This window comes from Vicia villosa, unplaced genomic scaffold, assembly GCF_029867415.1.
Source record: "Vicia villosa cultivar HV-30 ecotype Madison, WI unplaced genomic scaffold, Vvil1.0 ctg.006196F_1_1, whole genome shotgun sequence".
In the NCBI taxonomy this organism is placed as follows: Eukaryota; Viridiplantae; Streptophyta; class Magnoliopsida; order Fabales; family Fabaceae; genus Vicia; species Vicia villosa.
In genome coordinates this window covers 52319-72360 of record NW_026706747.1, presented here as the reverse complement: position 1 = coordinate 72360, position 20042 = coordinate 52319, and the positions used below count along the sequence as shown (strand labels likewise).

Below are 20042 nucleotides of genomic sequence, written 5' to 3'. Positions count from 1 at the left end.
GTGCAGCAGCCCAAATATATTAATAAGCTGAATAATAATTAAAAAAAAACATGGGTCGGACCGGGTCGGGTCAGTGTGACCCGGATCCGCCCACATTCCAATATGCAAGGTGGGTTAGAGAAAACCCTAAGCAGCAAAAGAGGCAACGCCTCTATCTCCTCTCCCTCACGCTTTTTTTCTGAAAAAAAAAAAACACAGGAGAACTGAGCTTCTCCTCTCTTGCAGCGAACAACAACAACGAATTTTCACTCGGTTTCTTCTTCTCGCGGCAATTTCCGAAACAAAATATGAACAACGATAGCAGCAACTTGGCCTCACTCTCGCTCTGGGTTCTCTCTTACGAAATGCTACCTCTTTCTCCTTCGAGGAACAACAAACTATGACGAGCAACCATGGCTCGATCTGGGTTACTCTCATTCAAGCTCTCGCGAGTTCTCTTTGTGAACAACAACAACAGCAAGTTTCGGTTCGATGCTTGAAGACAAACTCAAGGTTTTTCCTTTCAATTTCGTTTTCACTCTTGTTTAACAGTATAGCAATAATAACTTATGCTACTTCATATGTTTCTGGAAATTTTTCTAACAGGAACTATGTTCATAACAGCAACGATATTTTTGAGAGTAAGAGTTGGATTGACTTACCTACGGCAAGGAGACTTTTGCCGGTTTTGATGTTGAGGTATGTGCTTGATTGCTTCTGAAATTCTGCAAGTTAGTTTGTTGCTACTGTTTTGATCTTGCAACTGTTGCAATTTGTTTGCTATTGCTGAATTTTTGTTCTGAATGTCTGAACCGCTGCTTTGCGAATTGTTGTTGTTACTGATGCAAATTCTGAATTTTCTTTGTAAATTGATGTTGCTGAACCGCTTCTGGATTGTTGTTGTTGATGCTGAGTCTTTGAATTGTTGGTGTTGATGCTGTCCCAACTGTTGTTGTTGCTATGCTGGATTTTAACTGTGAATCGTTGCTGTGCAAATTGTTGTTGATGTCGCAGCAACTATTGGAGGTTTGTTGATGTGTTGCTGAATTTTGAACTGCTGCAGGTACAATCAACGGTTAATGGAAATATGGAGAGTGAAAGAAAAGAGGCTTACCTGCGGCGAAGATGTTGAAGATTCATCTATGGAGGCTCGAAGACGGGAGCCATCGTTGAAGGCTGCTAGCAAGCAAGGTATGAAGGCCTTCCCTCTTCCTCCTTCTTTTGTATTTTGTAACTTAGAAGTTACAGAACATTGGCTGCCTTCTCCCCTCCTTTGTAACTATGGAACTTTTTGAAAATTATGAAAAGAGAGAAGTGAGAAAGCTAGTAGTATAGTAGCTTTGGTGTGATTTGCAATGAAGAGAACACTTCTATTTATAGGAAAAGCTTAGGATGTGTTTGGCAATTGGTAAACTTGATTGGCAAGAAACAATCATTGCAAGATAAGAAAAAGAATAAGAATATTCTTTATGAGATTTTTCTCTTGCAAGTGGACATGAAATATCTTTGATTCCTTTTTGAATTTTTGAATTATTTCCTTTGTTGGATACACCCCTTTTTGTCTTGATTTGGGCTTTTGAATATTTTGTCGAACTTTTGCTAATCTCACCCTTCTTGTTTCTTTTTCCATGTGACATGAGCATTCTTGATGAAAGCATGAAGAAATTCAATTTTGAAGAATGAAGACTTTGAAGATTGAAGAATTCAAGAATGTCTTTGAAGCTTTTTCTTTTTTCTTGTAATTCCGATTTATTCCAACTTTAGATTGTATGAACTTTTATTCTTGGAAATAAATGGAACTTTGAATGTTGTATCTTTGAATTTTGAATATAGTTCACTTTGTATTTCATTTGGAATTTAGAACTTTGTTCATGTAAAGAATTCCATTTGTAAATGCTTGAATTTATTTTAGAATCCTTGAATGAACATGAAGTTCTAATGTTCTTGAATGTACTTGAATGGAATTTGCAAGTTTGAATGATCCATGGTAATTCTTGAATAGGAGTGGTAGAATACCTTTGAGCTAGTGAGAAACTTGAATTTCAAGTATTGAAAAGTGTTCCTGTACCATGAATTTTGAAATGATATTGGACTTGAAATCCTTAAATTCACGATCTTGAATAATCACTTGAAATTATATTTCAACAAATGGACTAAAAAGATATTCTCTTGCAAATTTCATGAATGATTCAAACTTGTATCATCTTTCAAATAATCCATAAGAAACAATTTTCTTTACCATGACGAATCCATAGGCCAAAATCTTGAAATAGATTCCAATCAAAACTCTTGAATCACACAAATGGATATGGCACACTTTATTTGAAGATGATTGAAACCTTTGATTGACATCCTGGGGATTTTTAGGATTTCCCAAATGTGATCCCTGATTTCAGTCCCTGATAGTTCAAAATCCTAATCTGATGATCTGAAATTTCACTGTTGATCAATCCTTGTGTAGGAGATGTTATGAGCCAATGGATTAGGTCAAAATGATGCACTTGTGGTCTTGAGGTCATGTCCCAAGTCATTAGGTCAAATTCTGAGCAAAAGTCAGGAGTATGCTATCTTCAGTCAAAACCCTAATCTGGTTGATTCAGAGCCTCTGAGCTTGTTGAGATGAATTTTGAGGACCAAATGTTTATTGTTGATGAAGATAATTCTTTTGAGATGAAGGGAGAACAAAACCCTAATTGATTGTTACTTGTACTGATGAGTGATTTCCTGATTAAATCCTGCTGAGTCACAAGTAGCAAACACAAGCTATGCAATTTGTTAGAGATGTAAATGATGCATATGCAAATGATATGAGGTGGTATCTTAGGTCAAAAATTGGGGTATGACACTTAGGTCCCACCTATTTCACAAGAACCTCTCAATAACATGGAATGAAAAACATAGAAAAGAAACCTATAGAGTACTATAGATACGTTGGGTGCTAATACCTTCCCTTCGTATAACCAACCCTCTTACCCAAAGATCTCTCCCCCCACTTTTAAGGTTATTGCAGCTTTTTTACTTTTCCTACTTTGGAAACAATAAAAATTTTGGTCGGAACAAAAGAAAAATCATTTTTTTGAGCACTCGAGCCCAAAGAAGGCATCAGGTGTCTCATCCCGAAAAAAGATAACGATTTTTCCCCGCGACAGAAAAATGGCGACTTCACTGGGGACCATCTTTTTATTGTTTCCAAAGAAAGGGTTATTTCTATTTGTTTTGTTTTTATTTCATTTGTGTTACATGTGTGGTTCTTTGGTTCTGTTACTTGTGTGGTTCTGTTACAAGTGATACATTATGGAGAAATCCTAACCCGGATTAAGTACACATAAGAATTAGGTGGAGGGTATAGTCATGTACAGGCGTACGTGAGAATCCTTCCGCTCAGTGGAGGTTCCTTGTTGGTAATATATGTTTAGCATGTTTCGTAGCGAAGACATTATTACTTTCATTGAACTGTAGAAGCTGAGTTGGTCGTAGAACCCCAACCCATCCTGGCCTTATTAGGTTGTGGTGCAGAAACTATTCAGGTGAAGACTTGGATTAGTTGTCATGCGGAGAACCACACTCAAACGAGTTTTTCTTGAGAATATTGCTGGCTCACAAGTTTAATTGGCAAGCCGGTAATATCCGAAAGAAAAATGTAGACTCTGACGTATCAGTAGAACATGTTGTGCAGGTGATTAACTAGAACTATCCCATTTTTGGTTCTCTGACCTCATGTTCGTGACGCTGGACCTTTGAACCTATGTGTACCATGTTTGTTACCATGTTTGTGTACCATGTTTGTAGTACCATGTCTGCGTTACCATGTTTGCGCTACCATGTTTGCTTTACCATGTTTGAATATGTGGCATCTATGCATCCATGCATTCATACATTCCTTAAAAAACCCATTTTTTTTCCATAAAAACATGATTTTTCCAAAAAATTTAGAGAATTTTCTTTGCAAACATTATAGGATTAAGTTATGGAAGGAGCAAAAAGGCATACCAAAAAGTACGGTTTCAAAGCGCCTGATGTGGAAAAACTGATAGAGTTAGTATCTTTTGTACAAGATCCTTCTAATTTTAGGAAAAGTTATGGAAAGCTTTTGCCTATCTTGAACACTCATGTTGATGAAGGACTTCTCAAAACTCTGGTTCAGTTCTATGATCCCGTCTACCGGTGTTTTACCTTTCCAGACTACCAGTTGGTACCGACCTTGGAAGAATATGCCAATCTTTTGGGTATTCCCGTGTCTGACAAAATACCTTTCAATGGTTTGGAAGCCATTCCTAAGTCACACGTCATTGCAACAAGTATCCACATGAAAAAGTCGGAAGTAGAGAGTAATTGGACTACCAAAGGAAACCTCCCGGGTTTAACTTCACACTTCCAAATAAAGAAAGCCTTTGATTTCATTGAAACTGGTAGCATGATAGCTTTTGAAGCTGTACTAGCCTTGCTCATCAATGGGTTGGTTCTGTTTCCCAACATCGACAACTTTGTTGATATCAATGCCATAAAGATCTTTCTGATTGGAAATCCTGTTCCGACTTTACTTGGTGACATGTATTTCTCTGTCCATCATAGGAATCGCCAAGGCGGTGGAATCATTGTATGTTGTGCACCTTTGTTGTTCAAATGGATTGTTTCACACTTACCTGAGTCTCCTATTTTCACGGAAAACCGAGAAGGTTTGCGTTGGCCTCGAAGACTTATGTCTCTTACTAATAATGATATTCATTGGTATACCTTGGCTCGCTGTGGTACAGAAACCATTGATAGTTGTGGAGAGTTCGCCAACGTACCCCTTATTGGTACACAAGGAGGAATTAACTACAACCCGGTCCTAGCCCGACGACAACTCGGGTATGCAAATTCAACTAAACCCGTTGGTCCCTCAGTGGAAGGTTACTTCTACCGAGAAGGGGATAATCCTCAAAGGTTGAAAGCAAGAATGGTGAGAGCTTGGTACGACGTCCGATGGAAAGAAAAAGGTGAGGCAAGAAATTGCATTGCCATGGACGCCTACACCTGCTGGGTAAAGAAAAGAGCGAAAGAGTTCCACATGCCTTATGCTTATGAAAAACCCATGTTTCCTGCAGTATCTCAACGACCCAACATTCCCACTATGGAAGAATACCAAGACACGTTGGCTAAGATGAGGGTAGAAAAAGATGCTTGGGAAGAAAAGTTTCATAAAACTGATGTGGAAAATAGAAAGTTGAAGAAAAGAGTGAAAGATCACGAAGAAACTCTCTATTATCAAGATGGATGGCTCATGAACAAAGATGAGAAGATTCGTCAGAAAGACGCTGCAATCAAGAGGTACATCAAAGAAAGCAAGAAAAATCTTGAAGGTTCAACAAGCAACGCTCCGACTCCTGATGATTGGAAGAATGTTGTTTACAAATTGAGGACCGAAAAGGCCGAATTGAAAGCTTACTATGGGAAAGAAATCATGAAGCTCAAGCTGCACAATGCATTTGGTTCTTCGTCTGATGAAGATGCTTAGGATTGTTTAGCTTTTATTTATCATTTGCTTTTGTAAGGAGCTACGCTCCAATGTTGTAACATTTCCCATTTATTCAATAAATGAATAGTTTGTGTTCCAATGTTTGCAAGGAAATAATCTTTAAAATATTTGGAAAAATCATAAATCTCTTTTTTGCATACATCATTCTGCATATCGAGTCCGTTGTATAGAGTCTCATCTTTTGGATCTTTCTCCAATAGATCGTCAAGCTGTCGCGTCTCAAAGTTTCTCGACCGCGCTCGCAATCAGATCACAGATACAATACTCGTTCAAGTAGAAGAAGAGTAATGGAACACTCTGAACAAGAGAATATTGAGCTCCGTGGTACAGTGACCACCCTTCAGGAAAAGTTGGAAAGTCTCACTACTCTGGTTGACTCCTTAATGGCCGCACAGAATCAGCCGCCGCCACCCAACAGTCAAGCAACAGTGACATCTGAAGTCACTACTCCAGTTTCTACAGTTGCATTCAGCATTCCATCTTTCTCCATGCCAGAAGGTTGGGGCCCGCCTTTCAGCTTTGGTGCAGGTTTCCGCCATAATTTCTCTGGGGTTCAAACAACCACAACTGAAGCGCCTGCTACACAAGGTTCGGCGTTTATTACACATTCAGTGGTAACTTTTTCCCAAATCACTATGGCACTTTCTCAACCCACTATGACAGTTCCGACCCCTACGGTTCACACAGTTCCTTATGGTGGCAATGAGATTTATCATGATCAGGATGATAGCACAAATCAGCGTAATCTTGTGGGAGATCTCCAAGAACAGTTTAACAAGATGCAGCTGGAAGTTAAAGCTATCCGTGGAAAAGATTTGTTTGGAAAGAATGCCCAGGAGCTATGTTTGGTTCCCAGTGTACAAATACCTGCTAAATTCAAGGTCCCTGACTTTGAGAAGTACAAAGGTAGTTCTTGTCCACAAAGCCATCTTGTGATGTATGCTAGGAAGATGTCTACTTATGCATATAATCATCAGTTGCTTATCCATTACTTTCAAGACTGTTTGACTGGTGCCGCACTGAAGTGGTACACAGGCTTGGATAGCACCAATATTCAGACTTTCAATGACCTAGGTGAGGCCTTTGTCCGACAATACAAGTATAACTCGGATATGGCTCCAGACAGAGATCAGCTCCGATCCATGGCTCAGAAAGACCATGAAGCTTTCAAAGAATATGCCCAACGATGGAGAGAAACTGCTGCTCAGATTAATCCACCGTTAAAAGAGAAAGAGATGACCAAGATCTTCTTGAATACTCTTGGCCCGTTTTATTATGAATGCATGATTGCTAGTGCTCCAAGTGATTTCACCGAAATGGTAAACATGGGGATGCGTCTAGAAGAAGGAGTTCGAACCGGACGTCTAACTAAAGAAGGTGGATCTTCAAGCGGAACCAAAAAGTTCGGAAGTGGTTTCCCAAAGAAGAAAGAACAAAGTGTTGACATGGTATCCCAAGGGAAGTCAAGAGGGAATGTCAATCGTCCACGACAGATTGCTATTATTGCGCCAGTCGTTAATACAGCACCTAATCCGGGGTTTACTCCGCAGTTTCAACAACAACAGCCTCAACCACAGGTTCAACAGTTTAACAATAATTAGAATCGCGTGCAAAGAGCTCCACAGTTTGATCCGATTCCAATGACCTACACAGAGTTGTATCCTGCTTTGATTGAAAGAGGTCTTGTTCAAACTAGAGCACCACCACCAGTACCTGAGAAACTTCCATGGTGGTACAAAGCTGAGGTCTCATGCCCTTATCATCAAGGAGCACCTGGCCATGATCTTGAGGATTGCATAGCTTTGAAATATGAAGTTCAGTGGTTGGTTAGATCTAATCTCCTCTCTTTCAGAAATTTGAATCCTAATGTGCAAGCAAATCCGCTGCCCAATCATGGAGGGCATGTTGTAAACATGGTGTATGCATGTCCTGGTCCATACCGAGTCTATAATATCAATTACTCAAGAGCCGATTTGGTACAAATGCACGCCACTCTTTGTCGAGGGCCAAGTTTTCGCCAGCATCACTACGGTTCTTGTAGCATATATTGTGTAGATCCTCATGGATGTTCGATTGTGAGAAGAGATCTCCAAGTTCTGTTGGATAATGGTACTATTCTGATCTACAGAAATAGGGATGAAAATGAAGTTAACATGATAGGATGTTATCCGCATGAGCTTTTAGTCTCAGATATCAACTCGGAAATGCCTAAAGTTAACATCATCGTTCCTCATTTCAACATGCCTGAGCGCATGGAAGTTACTTACAACAAGCCAAAGGTTCCTATTGCTCCTTTGATCATTTGTCTACCCGGACCTGTTCCCTATGACTCTGACAAGGCAGTTCCATACAACTACAATGCAACAATGATAAAGAACGAACAAGAAGTTCCTTTACCAACTCTTTCATCTGTCGTAAATATCGCTGATGTGAGTCGAGTAACAAGAAGTGGACGTGTGTATACTCCACTACCTCCAAAGCAGCCTGTTGCTCCTGCGACCGGGCAAAATCCTGTCAATACACCAGTGGGGAATCCTGTGGAAACTCCTGTCAGTAATACAAACACTGATGTTGGTTAATCTAGTGGAACCAATGTCAATCCTGACTTTGACGAAATTTTGAAACTTATCAAAAGAAGTGAATACAAAATTGTGGATCAGCTTATGCAGACTCCTTCAAAGATCTCAATACTTTCATTGCTTTTAAACTCAGAAGCCCACAGGGAAGCCTTGATGAGAGTCTTGGATCAAGCTTTTGTAGATCATGATGTGACTATTGATCATTTTGATGGGATAATAGCTAACATAACAGCTTGCAACAATTTAAGCTTCTGTGATGAAGAACTCCCCGAAGAGGGTAAAAATCACAATCTTGCTTTGCACATTTCTATGAACTGTCAGTCAGACTCTTTATCCAATGTGTTGGTAGACACCGGATCTTCCTTGAATGTGATGCCAAAGACGACTCTTGCTCGCTTGTCTTACCAAGGAATGCCTATGAAGTTCAGTGCTGTAGTAGTCAAAGCATTTGATGGATCGTGAAAATCTGTTATTGGCGAAGTCAACCTTCCCATGACAATTGGTCCACATACATTTCAAATCACTTTCCAAGTCATGGACATTCAAGCTGCTTATAGCTGTTTGTTAGGACGACTATGGATCCATGAAGCAGGGGCAGTAACGTCTACGCTCCATCAAAAGTTAAAATTTGTAACAAATGGAAAATTGGTAACAATAAGTGGAGAACAAGCCTTGATGGTGAGCCATTTATCCAATTTCTCTTTCATTAGTGCTGATGATATGGAAGGAACTCAGTTCCAAGGTCTCTCTTTAGAAGACGAATCTTCCAAAAAGAAAGCATCAATCTCTTCTTACAAAGAGGCGGTAAAAGTAGTGAAAGATGGAACTACCACTCGCTGGGGGCAAGTTGTGATCCCTACCAAGAATGAAACCAGAGCAGGACTTGGATGTTCACCAACATTCTCAAACTGCACCAAGAAGGATGAAACCCTTCGTCCGATCAAAGAAACATTCATTAGTGGAGGATTCCTTAATCCAATTCCTCAAGAGGTTAATGTCCTTATCGAAGAATGTATCGAAGAAGGTCTACCTGATCCTGAAGAAGAATGGAAATGTTATCTCAATGACTCGGGATATATATCTCAGGAAGAACCATATCCTCCTTCAGAAGAATCCAAAGGCAAAGAAACTGAGCCTATTCCTGCAGAAATTTGGGATACCTTGGGACAACCAAGTGGAAAATTTGATTACATGGTGAAATATACTGCACCTGAAAGTTCAAAGATTGCGATTGAAGATATCCAACCAACTGGATGGGGAGATTCCTTTGAATATAATAGTCAACCAGAAGAGGCTTATCAGCCCTGTCAATTTTCTCAGCAGCCTGAAATTACTGAAGATTTCAGCTTCAATGCATCTGCCAAGATTCATAATCCTGAAGATGGTTGTTATCACATAAATGCCATTTTTGAAGATGAAGGGGAAGATGGTCCCGCAACTGACTCGGAAAGTGTCGCTGACAATGAGTCTCTTCATCCCGAAGACTGGGAAATACATCCTGAAAATTCTGAAGATTGTGACTCATCTTATGCTCTTCAAGAAGTGGAAGAAGACCGTTTCAACTCTACAAAGAACAAGGGTGACAAACCAAGACCTTCAAATCCTGCTCGACCAGCGGTCAATGTCAATACCGAAGATAATTCTGAGAAGAATTTTCCTGAATACATAATACACAGAGGAGTTCGTTGCTACTGGAAAGCTGTCGACGTTCCGAATGTTGTTCGCCGCTCAAAGTAATCACCTCGCTGTTATTTTGACCTCCTGCCTTGCCCAAAGCAGAGAGATGTTTTATAGGGCTTTGCTTTTAAATGTTCCGCCCAAATAACTTTGTGTATAGGGCTTTGTTTTTAAAAGTTTCCCTCTTTGTCCTGCCCAAGACAAATGAGTTTGTGTTTAGGGCTTTGTTTCAAAAATGAATCGTAAATAAAGCGTCATTTTGAATTCCCTACATTATATGTTTTATTTTTGCTTTTTTCTGGAAATGGTAATCCTAAAAAAACCAAAAAAAAAAAAAATAAACTTTTTCAAAAAAAATCTGCATACACTCTTGCATTCATAAATTTTCTGAAATAGATATAAATCACATGTGCAGATTTACTATTGATAAACCCATTGAATGCAATAACCCTATGCCCTCTCCCAACTTTGAGTTTCCTGTGTTCGAAGCCGAAGAAGAGGAAGAAGAGGAGATCCCGGACGAGATCTCTCGATTACTTAAGCACGAGGAAAGAGCCATTCTGCCTCACAAAGAGCCTTTAGAAAAGATCAACTTGGGTTCTGAAGAAGACAAAAAAGAAGAGACCATTGGATCGCTGCTTGATACTGATGTCAAGAGTAAGTTGACAGACCTTCTCAAAGAATATGTTGACGTGTTTGCCTGGTCCTACCAAGACATGCCTGGGTTGGATACCAATATTGTTCAGCATTATTTACCATTGAAGCCAGAATGTCCGCCAGTTAAGCAGAAATTGCGAAGGACTCACCCTGATATGGCTAACAAAATCAAAGTGGAAGTTCAAAAGCAACTCGACGCAGGTTTTCTAGTCACCTCTGAGTATCCTCAATGGTTGGCCAACATAGTGCCAGTTCCGAAGAAAGATGGAAAAGTCAAAATATGTGTTGACTACCGTGACTTGAACAAGGCCAGTCCAAAAGATGACTTTCCATTACCTCATATCGACATGTTGGTTGATAACACCGCTAAGTTCAACGTCTTTTCCTTCATGGACGGGTTCTCCGGTTATAATCAGATCAAGATGGCTCCCGAAGACATGGAGAAGACATCTTTCATCACCCCATGGGGTACCTTTTGCTACAAAGTGATGCCGTTTGGATTAAAGAATGCAGGCGCAATTACCAAAGGGCAATGACTACTCTCTTTCATGACATGATGCATAAAGAAATTGAGGTTTATGTGGACGACATGATAGCCAAGTCCAGCACAGAAGAAGAACATATTGAATGCCTTTTGAATTTGTTTCAACGACTAAGGAAATATCAGCTTCGCTTGAATCCTAACAAATGTACTTTTGGGGTTAGATCTGGAAAACTCTTGGATTTCATTGTCAGCCAAAGAGGTATTGAAGTAGATCCCGACAAAGTCAGAGCTATTCAAGAGATGCCTGCACCAAAAACTGAAAAGCAAGTAAGAGGATTTCTCGGACGATTGAACTATATCTCCAGATTTATCTCTCAAATGACTGCTACATGTGGGCCAATTTTCAAGCTTCTCCGCAAAGATCAAGGGGTTGTATGGACTGAAGATTGCCAGAAAGCGTTCGACAGTATCAAAGAGTACCTGTTAGAACCACCAATATTGATTCCTCCTGTTGAAGGAAGACCACTAATCATGTACCTTACTGTGTTGGAAGAATCCATGGGTTGTATGCTTGGACAGCAAGATGAAACCGGTAAGAAGGAGCATGCCATCTATTACTTGAGTAAGAAATTCACAGACTGTGAGTCTCGTTACTCCATGCTCGAAAAAACATGTTGTGCTTTGGCTTGGGCTTCAAAACGTCTCTGCCAATACATGATCAACAATACTACTTGTTTAATCTCCAAAATGGATCCGATCAAGTACGTCTTTGAAAAGCCTGCCTTAACAGGAAGGATTGCCCGATGGCAAATGCTGTTATCTGAGTATGACATTGAATACCGTGCTCAAAAAGCGGTCAAAGGAAGCATTCTCGCCGATCATTTGGCGCATCAACCAATTAATGAATATCAATCTCTCAAGTTTGACTTTCCTGATGAAGATGTCATGTACTTGAAAATGAAAGATTGTGACGAACCGTTACCTGAAGAAGGTCCTGATCCTGGATCAAGATGGGGCCTAATTTTTGATGGAGCAGTAAACGCTTTTGGCAATGGAATTGGGGCAATCATCATCACTCCCAAGGGTACTCATATCCCGTTCTCCGCCAGACTGCTATTTGATTGTACCAACAACATCGCAGAATATGAAGCTTGTATCATGGGTCTCGAAGAAGCCATTGACTTAAGGATCAAGATCCTCGACATATATGGAGATTCAACCCTCGTGATCAACCAAATCAAAGATAAATGGGAAACTTACCACCCTGGCTTGATTCCTTACAGAGATTATGCAAGACGTCTTTTGACTTTCTTCAACAAGGTTGAGTTGCATCATATACCTCGAGATCAGAATCGAATGGCAGACGCCTTGGCTACTCTATCTTCCATGTTCAAAGTCAGTCATTGGAACGATATGCCTAAAGTCAGAATTATGCGCCTTGAAAGGCCTGCCTATGTGTTTGCAACTGAAGCAGTCATCGATGATAAACCGTGGTTCCACGACATCAAACGCTTCCTTCAAACTCAAGAGTACCCGCTTGGGGCATCAAACAAAGATAAGAAAACCCTAAGGAGGCTTTCTGGCAGTTTCTTCCTGAATGGAGATGTGCTATACAAAAGAAACTTCGACATGGTTTTGCTCAGATGCGTGGACAGACACGAAGCAGACATGTTAATGCATGAAGTGCATGAAGGGTCCTTTGGAACTCATTCGAACGGGCATGCAATGTCCAAGAAGATCTTAAGAGCAGGATACTATTGGTTGACAATGGAATCTGACTGTTACAAACACGTGAAGAGATGTCACAAGTGCCAGATCTACGCAGATAAGATCCATGTGCCACCGACTCTACTCAACGTTCTCTCATCTCCATGGCCTTTTTCCATGTGGGGTATCGACATGATTGGAATGATCGAACCGAAAGCTTCAAACGGTCATCGTTTCATCTTGGTAGCAATTGATTACTTCACCAAATGGGTCGAAGCAGCATCTTACGCCAATGTTACAAGACAAGTGGTTGTGAGATTTATCAAGAATAACATCATTTGCCGATATGGTATTCCCAGCAAGATCATTACTGACAATGGTTCAAACTTGAACAACAAGATGATGAAAGAATTGTGTGAGGAATTCAAGATTGAGCATCATAACTCTTCTCCTTACAGACCAAAAATGAACGGCGCCGTCGAAGCCGCCAACAAGAACATTAAGAAGATCGTCCAGAAAATGGTCGTCACTTACAAAGACTGGCACGAAATGCTGCCATTTGCTTTACATGGGTACCGTACCTCAGTGCGTACTTCAACAGGGGCAACTCCCTTTTCTCTAGTATACGGCATGGAAGTTGTGCTCCCCGTAGAAGTTGAAATCCCATCAATGAGAGTCCTCATGGAGACTAAGTTATCAGAGGCTGAGTGGTGTCAAAGCAGATACGATCAGTTGAACTTAATCGAAGAAAAACGTATGACTGCTCTATGCCATGGACAGTTATACCAAGCAAGGATGAAACAAGCTTTCAACAAAAAGGTTCGACCTCGTGAATTTCAAGAAGGCGACCTCGTGCTTAAAAAGATCTTGTCTTTTCAACCAGATTCTAGGGGCAAATGGTCTCCTAATTACGAAGGCCCGTATGTTGTCAAAAGAACATTTTCTGGCGGCGCCATGACTCTCACAACCATGGATGGTGATGAACTCCCACATCCTGTGAATGCTGATGCAGTCAAGAAATACTTTGTCTAAAAAAGAACAAAAGAACAGCTCGGTAAGTCGAAAACCCACAAAGGGCGGCTTAGGCAAAAATGAGCGTCTCGGTGGACTGAAAACCCGAAAGGGCGGTCCAGGAAAAAATTAGAGACAATAAACAGAAAAAATTCATCCTGGTAGATTGAAAACCTGAAAGGGCAATCTAGGCAAAAATTAAGGATTTATGACAAAGTAACTGCATCAGTCTGTACTTCGTCACCTGAGGAGTCTTTTTCATCAAAGGATCTTCAATCAAATCATCGCCAATCTGAAGCGACAAGCACAGTTGGAACTCAAAGTTGTTAGGGAAAATAGTGGTTATTGCTTTCAATGTAGCCTTTTCCGCATAATTACCATTTCCAACTTTTGTAAATACTCCATGGAATCACGCCTTTAGCTGATTACCATCCTATTAAATAAATTTGAGCCTTGTGCCCATCTGTTTGCAATCTCTAATTTCTTTTAGCTTGCAAAATGACGCTTTAATTGTGTTATTCGTTTTTGAAAGAAAAAAAGAGAAAAAAAAGTTTTAAAATGAATTTACTTTCCTTTTTCAAAATAAAAGCGAAACTTTCCTTTGAGTTGTGAACAACAGAAGGAACATCAACAGCTATCTTCACAGGATGAACAAAAGGATTCTCCCTGAGAAGTTTATCTCTTCCACAAAAGAGATGATGAGACAACGGTATTCTTATCCCAAAAAAGAATTCCTGAACCAATTACCCCTCGTGATAGGAAAAGCTCTTCTATCCCCAGTGAAGAAGGTCTTTTATCCCCAGTGACGAAGATTTTCCATCTCCAGTGAAGAGGTTCTTCCATCTCAATAAGAAAAGATGCTTATCTTCACCAGAGAAGTTGAGATCATGCGACACCATTTATCACCTGTGTTATCTACACCGTGTTGAAGAACATTTGCCAAGTATCTGGTTGTATTACGACGTCGGTCCATCTTCAGTATATACTTCTTTGTCTGTCAGTATCGTTAGCATGCATGCGACATTCATGACATTCATCATTCATACATATTTGCATCATTTATGCATTCTTGCATTTTTCAACATTTGCTTCGAAATCGCTTGTTTAGGATATACCTTTCCCAAGAAAAAAAGAAAAAAAAGAAAAAAAACGAAAAAGAAACAGGTATGGGCGTGTCATCTCTCTAGTAGGTTGTCACCCATAAGCAGAAATAACATCTTCTTTCTCCAGTTCCCCACTGAGATCATTCCTTGTGGAAGAAGGTTGCTTCAGTTTCTCCTCTCCAAAACAAAGGAGAAAATTCCCAGTTGAGTTCATTCCTCATGGGTACAAAGTCTTGTTTGACTGTCTCTTTCCAATTCATTCTTGGATAGAACCTTGTCTTCACCAAAGACTCAAATTCCGATTCCTCAAATAGAGTCGTGAAAAACAGACAATAAGCAATAGCCTCATCATTCGAGCAACTTATGTCTCTTCCAAAAGATTTTTCCTCTCTAGGAAATCAATCATGAAGACCATTTGACAAATCAGGGCCTTATTACTGTTCACAAGGCTGAATAACCAGTAATTTCCCTAACAAAGTCTCCAGAATCATTTTATCACTCGGCTGATAATTGATCATGTCTTCAAAACCACTATCACGAGGCTGATAGTCGGTAACCTTTTGTTCTGGTTATATTATTTAACATGTCTATCACCATGCTGATAGTCGGTAATATTAACCGAACCTTTGAAACTCTTTTACCATGTCAAGTCTATCACCATGCTGATAGTCGGTAATACAGTTTCATACCTTTCACCTTCGCATCATTAACAAGTCTATCCCTGTGCTGATAGTCGGTAATGTCGATAGGTAAGCTCTTCTTACAAAGCTATCATTCCCTGGTGAAGCATACACTTACTTTCCCGAAAAGAAAAATGAATCCTCTTCCTAAAACGGATTGAGGAATCATTCCCGATCTCTTGTTCCCAGTGGAGTCAGTTCTTGATATTCCCTCGGTAAAGATATCCTTTCATCATTCGCAATTTTGGTATCTTAGGTCCAAAATTCGCGTCTTCTGATATTTAAGTCTCTTCCACCCTATCAAAACGAAGATTTTCAATCTTCATGTCTCAGGTTGAAGAAACTTAAATAGGGGCATCTGTCATACCCCAATTTTTAACCTAAGATACCACCTCATATCATAGCATATGCATCATTTGCATCTCTAACAAATTGCATAGTTTGTGTTTGCTACTTGTGACTCAGCAGGATTTAATCAGGAAATCACTCATCAGTACAAGTAACAATCAATTAGGGTTTTGTTCTCCCTTCATTTCAAATGAATCTATCTTCATCAACAGTCAACATTTGGACCTCAGAGATTGATTTCAACAAGCTCAGGGACTTTGAATCAACCAAATTAGGGTTTTGACTAAAGATAGCATACTCCTGACTTTTGCTCAGGATTTGACCTAATGACTTGGGACATGACTTCAAGACCCCAAGTGCATCATTTTTACCTAATCCATTGGCTCATGACATCTCCTACACAAGGATTGATCAACAGTGAAATTTCAAGTCATCAGAATTAGGGTTTTGAACTATCAGGGACTGAAATCAGGGATCACATTTGGGAAACCCTAAAAATCCCCAGGGAGTCAATCAAAGGTTTCAATCATCTTCAAATAATCCCTATGACAATATCCAATGGAAATTGCATCTCAATTCAAGATCCACAGTCATCAATTTCATCAGGTCGACAATTAGGGTTTTTTGACCTAAATCACCTGAACAACTGACTTTTTAATCAGAACATGGTGCCACAACTTAAACCATGACTCAATATCCTCTAATGCCTCAATATGATCCATTCATACCATTTATTTGGTGAGGATAGCTTGGTTCATTTGAAATCTCCAGAAACGCGATTCGTCTGAGAAAATCAACTATACAAGATCACCATTGACTTTTGGGGAATTTTGGTCAACCATGACTTTTGAAGTTTTGAATCATCAATATATGATATATGAAGTCATTTGATCAAGAAAAATCAAGAAAATCAATCAAGAATCAAAAAGTCAAAAGTTTGACTTTCATACTTAGAAAAATTCTAAGTGTTTTTCAATGGTTTTTTCCAAACTTTGGAAGGGAATTTCTCAAAATTTCACCTACAAACTGAAAAAAACTTCCAACATGAAAGTTGTAGATTTTGATCCAATGAACAACTTTGTCACATATAATTTTTTCCAAAAGATCAACCATTTAAGAGATATGGAGCTTCAAAGTTGGTATCTTTTGAAAATTTCACTTAAAACCTCATTTTCTTCAAAGTTCATGGATCTTTTTCACCCATTTCCTTAAAGGTCTTGAAGAAACTTTCAACTAGGGTTTTGAAGTATGCAATATGAGCTTTCCAAAACATCCAAGAGCACAAAATTTCATCAAGATATGATAGGGTTTTGAAGGCTCCAAACATGGCTGCAAAACAGTTTTTGTGACTTGCATTATAGGTCACTTTTATCAAGTCATAAGTCATTTTATGATAATTTGTTGTACATGAGTCTCAAACCTGCTCCAAATTCAATCATTAATGCTATATATCAGAAATATCTTGGCCAAGGATAAGATAGAATCAAAAGAAATTAACCATGGTTAACTCTTTGTAACAATTTGCACATGGAACTTTTTCTTCCTAAACTACCCCTAAGGTTAAAATTCAATTACCTTGTCTTTGTGAAATTTGCCATCCATCTCAGAATTTTGCCTATAAATAGAGAGCATTCCTCTCTTCATTGCTGACACAAAAAAAGCCATAATCTCCTAGCTTTTCTCTCTTCTTCCTCCAAGTTCCAATTTTCTTGAGTTTTGAAGAGTTTCAAAAAGAAGAAGTAGCAGACTTCTTCTGCTGACTTTAGAGCAAGTAAGAGGCTTCCAAAGCTCTCCTTGCACATCAAGCAAGAGGTAAAGAACCTCTGTTTGAAGTCCAAACACCTCTACCCAGTTCAAAACCAGAATCCACATTTTTCACTCAAAAAACTGCAACTTCTGCCTTATCATCGAGCAGGCCAAATTAGCCAAAACCTTCAACTAAAAATCATTCCAACACTTCACAAATACCTCATACAAGTGATCAGAATCAACTCCGTCCAGCAAAAGCTCCATCTTCATCGTCTTCACTTCTGAGTTGCCTAGACAGCCAGACGGACTTGGGTAGAAAGTTCCAGACGCTTTCAAGATCGAGTAAGCATTCATACACACTCCATAGGTGCCGATAAAGCTCTGCCAATCCTCATTTGAAGCCTGCTGCACCTCCAGCTTCAAACCCGACCTCCATTAAAGAAGGTATGAAGCTGAACTTTGCATTTTGTGTTCCAGTCAATTTGATTCCAATTTTTTGCTTCTATCACACTCAGATAACATCACTGAAACTATACACATCATTAATCATTCATAATTCATGCTAAAATTCAATCCACGATTCGAAATTTCTCTGTTTTGCCGCGTCTGGTTTTCAGAACATTAGGGTGCCTTAGAGTCAAAATTTCTTAAAATAAATCACATCACCATGATCCTGGGATCACTGTGAGCAATTTTGATTCTTACATTTTTAAATTTCATCAAGAAACGAGGAAGATAGGATTGATCAAAGTTTGGAAAAATTTGAAATCCTTGTCCCACATCGTTTAGTTAAGAGAAGAAGAAAGTGTATATATATCATTTTTCACACTACCACTATCGGATGTATAGCCACCCCAGTGGTAGTGCCAGCACGCTTAGTCTCTTGTCCTCTTGCCTTGCCACGCTTCAGGTCTGGGGTTCGAATCCCCCTCGCCCCAGACTTTTGGTTTTATTTTTTTAAAACATTCCAAACACTTGTTTTCAAATATATTTTAACCTTTGCATCATGTTAACACCACAGGTGCGTGGCCTAGTGGTAGAGCTTTTGGTTTGTGACCCTAAGGGCGTGGGTTCAAGCCTTGGCTGGCCCATCCCTTACCTTTTTTATCACTTGTTTTCTTCATTTTTTACACAAACTTCACTTGATTAATTAACCAATCAAATCAATTCATTTTTACTTCATTTTTTAAACACTATTCATTTAATATATATATATTTTATGAATATAAAAAAAAATCACAAAAATATATTTATTTAATACATTTTTAATTGAGTTTAAAATGACATATTTTAAGTGTTTTTAATACTTTTAAATATTGTTTTTCACTTGATTTTTCAAACCTAATCACTTGTAAATATTTTTGTGATCAAACCCTATTTTTTTAGGTCTTAATTAAGCATAAAATTTGTTTTTATTTTAATTAAGTTGACTTTTGTCAAAATTCAAATCGTTTTAAAACAAACGATCACCGTTTTTCAAAACGATAAACCATTTCTTTTTGGTTTTTCTTTTCAAAATAAACTATTGATTAAATCTTTTTGGATTGATCAATTGATTTTAAAATGGGCCTCTCGAATATTAGAGAGTATAAGTCCCTTTCATCTTTCTTTGTACAGTTTTTCTTTGTACAGAAAACTTTTTCAAAACAAAACCTTCACAGTTTTTAAACAACAAATCTCACCATCTTTTTTCAAAACCATCCACCATGTTTTATGAAAATAAAACAGGGGCCTCTCGAATATTAGAGAGTATAATTCCCTTTCCTCTTTCTTTTTACAGTTTTTCTTTGTACAGAAAACTCTTTCAAAACAATACTTTTCAAACTGTTTTCAAAACAACAAACGACGCGTCTGTAAATAAAACAATCAACCATGTTTTATAAAAATAAAACATGGGCCTCCATGTAGCTATAAGTCCCAAGCCTTTTGTAAATATTTGTTTACATAGCTTTGAATAAACTCAAAAGGGCCTCTCCCCGAGTATGAGTCCCGAGCCCCGTGTATACAAATGGATCATGCTTACAGGTATATTTCCTTCATAAACTCCATTATAGACACACACTTTGTCATATATATATAACTGTTCATACTTGTTCATGTTTGTCCATGTTTGTTCATACTTGTTCATGTATTTGTGATTGTGTTATATATACTTGTTCAACTTAGTACAACACTAGGTTCCCCATGGCCTCCTATTGGGCTTCGTGCAAAGAATCTCCCTAGTTTAGGTTAGGACATAGAGTATGGTTTCCCGGTGAAATCGCTCTAAGAGCTCAAACCAACTATACCATGCCTCCTCTTCGGCTTTGTACAAACGACTTGTCCCTCCCATAGCCTCCTCTTGGGCTTACAATGCAAGGACCCTGGATTGTCCCTCCCATAGCCTCCTCTTGGGCTTACAATGCAAGGACCCTCGGATAGCCTCCTCTTGGGCTTCGTACAAGGACCCACGGGCTTCTTATAAGCACCCCCAATATCCAAATCAAATACCCTAGGAGATTAGACATTTTTCATCTCTATGATAGGAGTATCTCTTCTATATCATCACAA

At 39.0% G+C, this 20042-nt stretch overlaps 1 protein-coding gene across 1 annotated transcript; it reads left to right on the top strand.

Annotated features, from left to right (window-relative positions):
* The first annotated feature begins 228 nt into the window (after positions 1–228).
* On the top strand, positions 229–1274 carry LOC131642952 (uncharacterized). The gene is made up of 2 exons (XM_058913111.1): positions 229–678; positions 1043–1274. The coding sequence occupies exons 1-2, from the start codon at positions 380–382 to the stop codon at positions 1272–1274; spliced, it is 531 nt and encodes a 176-aa protein (XP_058769094.1). The 5' UTR covers positions 229–379.
* Positions 1275–20042: the final 18768 nt, after the last annotated feature.